At 44.6% G+C, this 10,090-nt stretch overlaps 1 protein-coding gene across 6 annotated transcripts in view; it reads right to left on the bottom strand.

Annotated features, from left to right (window-relative positions):
• MAP3K4 (mitogen-activated protein kinase kinase kinase 4) overlaps nt 1–9,051 on the bottom strand; it is a 108,750-nt gene extending 99,699 nt beyond the window's left edge. For 2 of the 6 annotated variants that reach the window (XM_032651825.1, XM_032651826.1), the window contains exon 1: nt 8,718–9,051. In XM_032651825.1, the coding sequence (XP_032507716.1) occupies nt 8,718–8,851 (134 nt within the window). In that variant the 5' untranslated portion in view covers nt 8,852–9,051. The remainder of the gene's footprint in view (nt 1–8,717) is intronic. The other 4 variants (XM_032651824.1, XM_032651823.1, XM_032651827.1 and 1 more) reach the window with 3 other exon arrangements.
• Between the last annotated feature and the right edge of the window lie 1,039 nt (nt 9,052–10,090).

The following is a 10,090-nucleotide window of genomic DNA, read 5'->3' on the forward strand; positions in this document are numbered from 1 at the left end:
AAATATTACACAAAAATTTAAAATAAAAAAACCTGAGGGAACCTACCGGGTCCCACCTAATTGGTCAATTGGCCTCTCTTTCTCTTTCATCTCTGTATTATCAAATTCTGTGAATTGCCTATATAGTTGCCTCTATTATATATAATTCAATATGTAAAATTCTGTACTTACAGAGGAACAGATTATACCTAAAATATATATATAGGTATACTCTTTAATACTGTAATTTCATTTCCAGGATTTTATTCTAATAAAATATCTGGGATATACATAAAGACTGAGCCAAAAAGAATGTTCATAACATTGTTGCTTATAATAGCTAAAGAAATGGAAACACCCTAAAAGTCCAACAAAGGACTAGTTAAATTAATTAAGATCACAAGCAGCTTCCTGGAATAGAAACATCAGAAAACACTCAATGGGGGTCAGGAGGCAGCTGCTACATAACAGAGGCTCCCACTGGCAGACAGAGATTACCCCCAATACTGTGTAATAAGAATCACTACATCCCACTTTAAGTTTTCCATCACCTACAGACAGGTGCTTGTTTTACTCGGCTGCTTCCCTGAAAGCACCTAGCCTCGGCTACAGTCCAGGGTGCCTGTCTTCAACAAAGAAGGGCCATCTCAGGGCCTGTGGAAAAGGACTCTCCCATGTATTATACTTTCAGGTAGAGGCTTCTGATGGCCTCTTTAAACAACTCTGAGATCACACCAGTGGAATGAGTCAGGATTTATAGAACTCTAGTCAAAGTAATTCAAAAACAGTTAAATTACAGTATTCCAATAAAGAGGAATATTGTTTGTCATTAAATATGTTTAAAACATGGGAAAGTGCTCATGATATAGTAGCTTCTAAAGATAGAATGTATGGAGGGGGGGCTTCCCTGGTGGCGCAGTGGTTGAGAGTCCGCCTGCCGATGCAGGGGACACGGGTTCGTGCCCCGGTCCGGGAGGATCCCACATGCCGCGGAGCGGCTGGGCCCGTGAGCCATGGCCACTGAGCCTGAGCGTCCGGAGCCTGTGCTCCACAACGGGAGAGGCCACAACAGTGAGAGGCCCGTTTACCGCAAAAAAAAAAAAAAAAAAAAAAAAGAATGTATGGAGGGGAAATTTATATATATATATATATATATATATATATATATATATATATATATAAACATATATGTAATTTATATACTGGATTGGCCAAAAAGTTCCTTCAGTCTTTAAGTAAAAATAAAAGACACATTCTTCATTTTCACCAAGAACTCTATTGAACAGCATATTCACCTTTTGTTCCACTACCTTCTGCCAGTTTTCAGGCAACTTCATAATTCCATCTTCCCAAAACTTTTTACCTTTTTGAGCAAAGAACTGTTCCAGGTGCCTCTTACAGTCTTCCGGGGAATTGAGATTTTTTCCATTAAGAGAATTTTGTAAAGACGGAAATAAATGGAAATCCCAAAGTGCAGTGTCTGGTGAAAACGGCAGATGAATCAGAACTTCCCAGCCAAGCTGTAACAGTCTTTGGTCATCAGAGAAACACGCGGCCTTGCGTTATCCTGACGGAAGATTATGTGTTTTCTGCTGACTAATTCTGGACGCTTTTTGACGAGTACTGCTTTCAGTTGGTCTAATTAGGAGCAGTACTTGTTGGAATTAATCGTTTGGTTTTCCGGAAGGAGCTCATAATAGAGGACTCCCTTCCAATCCCAACATATATACAACATCACCTTCTCTGGATGAAGACCGGCCTTTGCTGTGGTTGGTGGTGGTTCATTTCACTTGCCCCACAATCTCTTCCATTCCACATTATTGTACAGTATCCACTTTTCATCACCCATCACAATTTGTTTTATAAACGGAACGTTTTCCTTACGTTTCAGTAGAGAATCGCATGCGGAAATACACTTAACTTATGTGGAACCCAAACATCAAAGCGATTAATGTAACCAAGCTGGTGCAAATGATTTTCAATGCTTGATGCAGGTATTTTGAGAATTCGGACATCTCCCCCGTGGTATAACACTGATTGTTCTCAATTAATGAGAACAATCAACTTCAGCTGGTCTACCTGACTGTGGAGCATCATCCAGCGAGAAATCTCCAACACGAAACTTCGCAAACCACTTTTGACATGTTCGATCAGTTACAGCACCTTCTCCACACACCGTACAAATCATTTTTGGGTTTCAGTTGCGTTTCTACCTTTCTTGAAATAATAAAGCATAATATGCTGAAAATGTTGCTTTTTTCCTTCCACCTGCAATATTAAAATGGCTACACAAAAATCCACCAATTTTGATAAGTTTTTTCTTTAAATGCACACTGATATGTTAGGGTATATGTCACAATGCAACCCAACAAAATTGTCTGGAATGAAATTAAAGACAACTAAGCACTGCTAGTTGTCTTAACAGGAAAATACCAAACGAACTTTTTGGCCAAACCAATATATAAATCACACACACACACACACACACACACACACACACACACACACACAGAGGTAAAGAGGTAAAGCCCAGGAAAGAAATATGCCAAAATGTTAATGGTGACTATTTTTAGATGGTAGGATTATGACTGGCTATTTTCTTCTTTATACTTTTCAGATTTTTCTACAATTGACATGTGTTACTTTTATAATCAGAGAGATTTCTAACTGATTTAGAAAAGTGATTTCATTCACTTTTCTAAGGCAACAGCTAGACCAATTTGGAAAATATTACTCTTAAATATAATGCACAACATTTAAAAAAATGAAAACAGTAGTAATCTAAGTTGTAAAGACATGTCAAGTTAAACAAACAACTAAAAAGAAGTTCCAGAGAAAAAAAGACTGAGCTGTGCCTGATGACCTAAAGGAGTCATTCAACCTGCAGTGTAAACACTTCTGATTTTAGTGTCATGATTTATGATGCTCGTGTCAAAATTCCAAACACCTTTAGGAATATGCAAAATAATCACAGTTGAAGCGAAAGAGGGAATCTGGAAAAGCCAGGTCCCCAAATCCTCTTTCTCCTATGCCTTCAACAGACATGGAAAAAACAAATGTTTCTTGAATAAAGATTACTGCAGCTATTTTAAAATGTACCTAGCCTCAAAACATACCTGATGGCTTTTTATGAAAATTAATTACGATGGACTTCCTCCCTTTTCACTTTAAATGAAAAAATAAAAAGCAAAGAAATTAATAAAGAGAACTAAATTACGGAGCACTTTATATAAAAGGCCATTATCTCATTTAATTTAGTAACAACCTACGAAGGAGGTGCTATTATTATTTGATTTTCAAAGGAGCAAACTGACTCTGAGAGAAGTTAAGTAACTTTCCCCAAATCAGAGGCTACTAATTAAAAGGTAAGATTCAAAGCCTGTCTGTCTAGTACCAACACCTCTGTGCCCTCCAATATATCCACTGCCTCCTCCATCCAACAAGTACCTGTGGAGAGCCTAGCACTCATTAGACACTGTGCCAGGAACAGAGACCTAAAAGTGAGCCAAACAACCACGTCCCTGCCCTCCTGGAGTCTGATGGCTATTGAGGCCAAGAGACAATAAACAAACGTTCATTCAAGTAGATAATTACAAATGGTGAGATGCCAGAACATGGTGGAGAACCACTCGGACTGGGAAGACTCAGAACAGAGGGACTTAATCTAACTTCTAGTGAAGGGGTATGAGGTTAAGGGAAGGCTGACCCTGAAGTAAGCAATGCTTAAAAGAAGACCAGGAGGAGGAGGAAGAATTAACAAGGCAAAGAAGGAGACCAAGACACGGGTTCCAGCCCTGGTCCGTGAAGATCCCACATGCTGCAGAGCAACTAAGCCCGTGCACCCCAACTACTGAGCCTGCGCTCTAGAGCCCTTGAGCCACAACTACTGAAACCCGCGCGCCTAGAGCCCGTGCTCCACAAGAGAAGCCACCGCAATGAGAAGCCCGTGCACCGCAAGGAAGAGTAGCCTGCGCTCGCCGCAACTAGAGAAAGCCCGCGCACAGCAACAAAGACCCAACGCAGCCAAAAATAAATAAATTTATTAAAAAAATAAAAATAAATTTAATTTTATGACAAATCCAGATAAACCACATACCATCATGATCTTTTTTGAACACAATACTCACAGGAGTCAAAAAGCATTTTACGAAAGCACCAACCACTGACATCTTTGCCACACCTTTTCCAGAAACTACGCCAAAGGACTCTTTGTTGGGGGCAGGGTCAGAGGAGTGGATTATGAGGAGGGTGAAGACAGTTAGGTGATCCTCTGAGACTTACCATTAGTAAAAATCTACCACTGAGGGTTTTTTAAACAGATGTCTTTAAGGGACAAGGATACAATATACCTCAAAGTAAAGCAGGAAAAGCAAGGTTTGTCATAATCTAGTTAAAGTAAGACTGAAGATTAAAAACAAACACACTGTAACCTAACAAACTGAGGGAAGTTAGTGACCAGAGGGAAAAGAAAAACAGCAGCCCGTGTGAAGCCTAGGGAAACGAAAACCTAAGAGTAAGACTCTTGTTACCTGCCTCTCATCCTAGAAGCAGGGGGTATGCCTGTTAGGGATGCAAGCCAACCTGGTCTGTTAACATTACTCACTAAGATCATTCAACTAATTTCCCTAGCTGATGTCATGCTTACCAATCAATCTCTTAATTATACTTTGGCTTTCTACAGGCAAAAGAATACACTGACCCAGCAGGTACAGACAAAGCCAAGTAGGAGCTGAAGCACAGTACCTGAACCTTGCTTACCGTATGCTGCCCAGGGAATGCCAGCTTATAAAGACCCACAGCAGTCACTGGCCAAACTCTTTTTCCAACATTTCCCCCATTTTCTCTTTAAAGAAATTATTTCCAATGGCCTACTGACTGGAGGCATCAAAGTGTCCTTATAAACAATACATACCACCTGGTCAAATGAGAAGGCTAAAACAACAGCATGCTATGAGTAAAAATTATAATCACTGAAGAATAAGGAATTATTAAGTAACAGGAAGTTATTAAGGCAACGTATCCAGTAAACAATCAAGACTTTATATCCCCTTATTTCAGTAGGGCTCAGAACAAGATTTACAAGACATTAAGAGAACGCAAGTGAAAGAAGTAGAAGCAACTTCTAACAATATGACAATTAAAGGGAACCACAAGGGCTTCCCTGGTGATGCAGTGGTTGAGAGTCCGCCTGCCGATGCAGGGGACACGGGTTCGTGCCCCAGTCCGGGAAGATCCCACATGCTGCAGAGCGGCTGGGCCCGTGAGCCATGGCCCCTGAGCCTGCGCGTCCGGAGCCTGTGCTCCGCAACAGGAGAGGCCACAGCAGTGAGAGGCCCGTGTACCGCAAAAAAAAAAAAAAAAAAAAAAAGGGAACCACAAAGTCCTTCTTGAAAGACGAGCTGTCCCCATTTCAGAACATGAAGGAGCTTCTGCTATCACTGGAGCCCTTTGTTACTGCTGTGTGGTCACTGCTTCTCTGCCTAAAGCCACCCCTGCCAACAGTATCTCCCCTAGTAAGGGTCTCAAGCCACGCCCATCACTGATGCTGCCAGGAGAGCCTGCAGCTGCACCGTAAGGTGGGTTTCGCTAAGGAGAATAAATAAGTGACATCCAGTGGCAAGACTGAAACAAGCAGGCTCCAAGGGGACATTCAAGGAGAGGGAGAGATCAAACCACCTAGGAGGGACAGAATATTGAAGTACTTTTTTAGTAGTGAAACCCATTTTTTCAAATGAACTTATAAGAACCATATTATAAAAAGTAAATAAAGTCACTGGTTAAAAAAAGTTATTTCATGTAACAAGTACTTTACACAGGCCAATAAATGAGAACAAGGAGGCTATTTTTTTTTTTTTAATTTATTTTTTAAAATTTATTATTTTGGCACTGGGTTTTTGTTGCCGCACAAGGGCTTTCTCTAGTTGCGGTGAGCGGGGGCTACTCTTGGTTGCGGTGCGTGGGCTTCTCATTGCGGTGGCTCCTCTTGTTGAGGAGCGCAGGCTCAAGGCACGCAGGCTTCAGTAGTAGTTGTGGCTCACGGGCTCTAGAGCGCAGGCTCAGTAGTTGTGGCGCACAGGTTTAGTTGCTCGCGGCATGTGGGATCCTCCCGGACCAGGGCTTAGAACCTGTGTCCCCTGCATTTGGCAGGCGGATTCTTAACCACTGCGCCACCAGGGAAGCCCTAACGTAAACATTTTTATGAAAGCTTACAGGAGATAGGAGCAGTCTCGTATCAGCCTTAATAGCCAAGATCTGTGTTTCTTTTAAACGCAGCTTCAAGAAATCACAAAATTGTTCCAAATTAGTTTTAAAAGCTCTCCTTATAATCTCAGGATCCTCCTACAACTGACCCAGAAGCTTAAAAAAGAAATTATAAGGAATGCTTATTTCTAAGTTTAATCACTAACAATAACAACTGCTATCCTTATCATGAATTATTTATCAAAAACAAGGACAAGAAGTATCCACCACTGACAACAGGCAGTAAACCCATAAGAGCACTGTCGCTTCTCAACCTGTTTTGTGTTCCCCGGTCATTGCATAACTCTCACATCAGCACGCGCTGAGCAGATGTACTGGGCTGGCACCTGCCGCACTGCTGCACTGGCCAACGTGTGCGGGCCTGCTTTCCACAAAAGACCTGTGCATCAGATCAGCCTTCCTCATCAATGACACATCGACATGAAGCGCATGAACAAAGATGGCACATGGAGCTTTATTCTGGTCTGTCCCAAACCAGTTAACCTAGTAGCACAAGTCACGTTATTGGTCTCCTATGCGTTAAATGTGGCATCTAGCATTATTTGAAAATGCATGTTGAGCCTCTTTAAAATGGTTAAAAACACAGGTAAAAGAAATTCAAATAAACAACTGCAGAGCCCCTGAAGCATCTTTTACTAATGATCTACAATTAACTGCAATGTTGCTAAGAAAAATATTTCTAAGATCTTCTTGTTCTGTACAGTGCTGTTCACTTAAAGTTGAAGCCGATTATCCTGACCTATTTCTACTATAACAAAGACAGAAACCTGGCTGAAAACTAAAGACTTCTTTTTATCATTAGAGAAACAGTCATTTTTTACAGCACATTTGCAATTCTCTCTGTTCCTTTTACCTAAGAATGTTCACATCCATTTTTTCCCCAGAGTATAGTTATACAGAATTATAACTTCTGATCTGCCCGTTTGTATAATGAAATCAACTCTCTTCTTCATGGCGGTTAAGAGCAGGGAATGTGCAGCCAGACCTGAGTTCAGCACTAACTGTGAAACCTTGGACAAAACACTTAACTTTGTGCCTCAGTTTCCTCATCTTAAAAAGAGACAGTAATAGTATGTTCCTCATAAGGTTGTTGGTCAAGATTAAATGGGTTAACAGAAGCAAAGGAAATGGCACATTTTAAACGATTAGTAAGTGTTCGCTATTATTATTTTTAAAGAAAAACATAAAGGAGTCAAAATACTCAAAGTATGAATCTACTACCAAATTTATATAATAAACTTTCTGACAAAAGTTCTAAAAATGTTAGATGTATTCCAAAGGACCAAAATGAATTCTCATTACACCATGTACCATTATTTACAGAAGCTGTTCCCTAAAAGTTCACAAGAGTATCTCGTTAGTACCTCAGAGTTAAGGAAAATGAAGAACGACTTTCTTCACAGCCTGTAAAAACCAAACAAATCTGTTTGGGCCGACTGGGTCATAACAAGCACGAATGTGGTTCCTGTATTCAGTTCTAACTACAGCTGCAGATTTTGTTTAAAATTTCTTTAAGGAGGAAAAAGAAAGAGGACACTTAAGTCCCTTATTCCTGCAACTACAGAGCAAGATAGCAAGATGCAAGAGGAGACGTGGAAGTATTTTCCTTACAGGGGACAGGGGGCAGCAGTTTGCAAGTTTACACTGGGATGCAAAAGACAGGGGTAAGAGGTCATTTGAACATACAAACTGGAGGCACATAAGAGGGAAATTCTTAGTTATGGTGAATTTCATCTCCCGATCAGAAAAATGACATAAGAATTCAGTAACAGAGCCCCCTAGGGAACAGAATGCAACGAATGCTTTGGGTACCAAAGTTCCATATTACAGCTTCCTGTGGGAGCAAAGTTTTGGACAAATCAATCCTTCACTTGATGTGCACGTGTGCGCAACAATCTGCACAACGCCACTACTCACGGCCGGTGAAGGACCCTCAGAAAGAGAAACCAACCTGTTTGCACAGGCACACTCGGGGGGAGACAAACGGAGGGCAGGGGGAGAACGAAGGGGAAACAGCCAGTGTGCATCTGCTTCACGAGCGTCTACCTCTTTACTTGAGCGGGGGCGAAGGGGAGGTAGCATTTTCGCTTAGTAACGAGGGGCGTAGTTTCAGCGCGGCGCCGGTTCGGAAGCCTTGGAGGGGGGGAGGGGGAGGGGTGCCAGTCCCAGCAGGACCAGGGGCGCCCCGCTACGCTCCCGCCCCGCCGCATTCCCGGCGCGCGGCGATGCTGCAACGAGGGTCGGCGGGCTAAGCGCTTGGCCGGACCTGCGGCGCCCCGGCAGGAGTCCCTGGGCCGACCCGGCCGCCGTGCCCTCCGTCCAGGGCTGCACCCCGCCCCTCCGGCCCGGCAGCCTGGATGCTCCCGCACCACCTGGCGGGAAGCAGAGGCCCCCACGCCCCCTCGTGCCCCCGACCAAGCTCGGGCCAGGACGAGACCCGCTTTCTGCGCCGGGCCCGCCGCGGCAGCCCCACTCACCTCGCCGCCCGGCAGCGCTCCGGCTCGGGTTCGGGTTCCGGCGGCGGCGGCGGCGGCGGCGGCTCCTCCATGGCGGCGGCGGGAGTGACGGCGAAGGCGGGCGGCGGGACCAGCTCTGCGGCGGCTTCTCTCATCCGTGCACGGAGCCCCGCATGGCCGCGGCGGGCAGTAAGCTGCAGCCTGGCGCGGGGGACCGGAGCCCCGGAGTGCAGGAGTGACTCGGCTCCGCCTCCGCCTCTAGCCCGCCGCAGGAGCCGCTCGCGCCGCGGCCATCTTGGAGACGGCGACCGGCCAGCGCCGGGCTACGGCGGGTGGCGAGGGACAAGCTTCCCAGGGAGGCGGCGGCGGGCGCGGGGATGGACCGGCGGGGAAGGCCGAGGAGGGGAGGGGAGGGGTGGAGGCGTGGGAGACCGGGCGGCAGACAGCTAGCAGGTTGGGGTAGCGGCGCTCTGCCCCGGGGGCTGGGTCTCGCCGCCGCCGCCGCCGCCGCCGTCTGGCTCCGCTCGCGGGGAGTGTGCGGTGGGCTGTGCGCGCCGGTGCTCCCAGGTGGTCAGCGGGGGGCGTGCACCGAGGGCCCCGGGAAGGGCATCGCGGCCTGGGTTAGGCGGCGACTCCTGACTTTGAAGTGCTTTGTGAACTTTAGCAAGAGGATCGTCGCCAAACGTAGATGCCATCCTCAGAAACAGGGATGGATGTAACGCTCACAGCTCACACGCGGGCGTGGAGGCTTTGGGAGACCTGTCAGTCCTGGGGGGCCGGGGGTGCACTCCGATGAAAGAGAAATCTTCAACACACACACAAGACTCAGGGTTCTGAGACTGTGTAAACAGACTCTGGAAACGCACAACATTAAAGTTACCCTGCTATCAACAGGGCGGGAAGGAACACTGATCTAACCTTCTAACCTCTGGAATCTGGTATTGATCTTCCAGAAACTCGGGCTGGAGTGCTCCTACACTAAAGGAAAAAAAAGAAAGAAGAGAACAGTTCTAAAGATTATTTCAGAGTTGTAAAAATACTGTTGAAATATCACCGCCTCATTTACTCTGAGAGCATCTGAGGCTTCACAGTTTTAATTTGCAAATATTTACAAAATTTCCCTTAAGGTGAAGTCCAGAGTTAATTTAAGTACATTTCTGTTGATTCAAATGCACTGGTTTTCAAAAGCTCATTTGGTGGAGGTTGAGTATGTAAAATACACGTTTTGATTAAACGTTGGTAAGAAAAGTGGCCAAGATGGAAAAGTTTAAATGTGATTATATTTAAAGGCCAGTTAGCTATGTCGCATTCATAAGTACATTATACTGTATATACATATTCGTGTATTTCACATATATGTGTGAAATTAGCTATAGTGCATTCAAAGTACATTA

This window comes from Phocoena sinus, chromosome 12 (assembly GCF_008692025.1).
Source record: "Phocoena sinus isolate mPhoSin1 chromosome 12, mPhoSin1.pri, whole genome shotgun sequence".
In the NCBI taxonomy this organism is placed as follows: Eukaryota; Metazoa; Chordata; class Mammalia; order Artiodactyla; family Phocoenidae; genus Phocoena; species Phocoena sinus.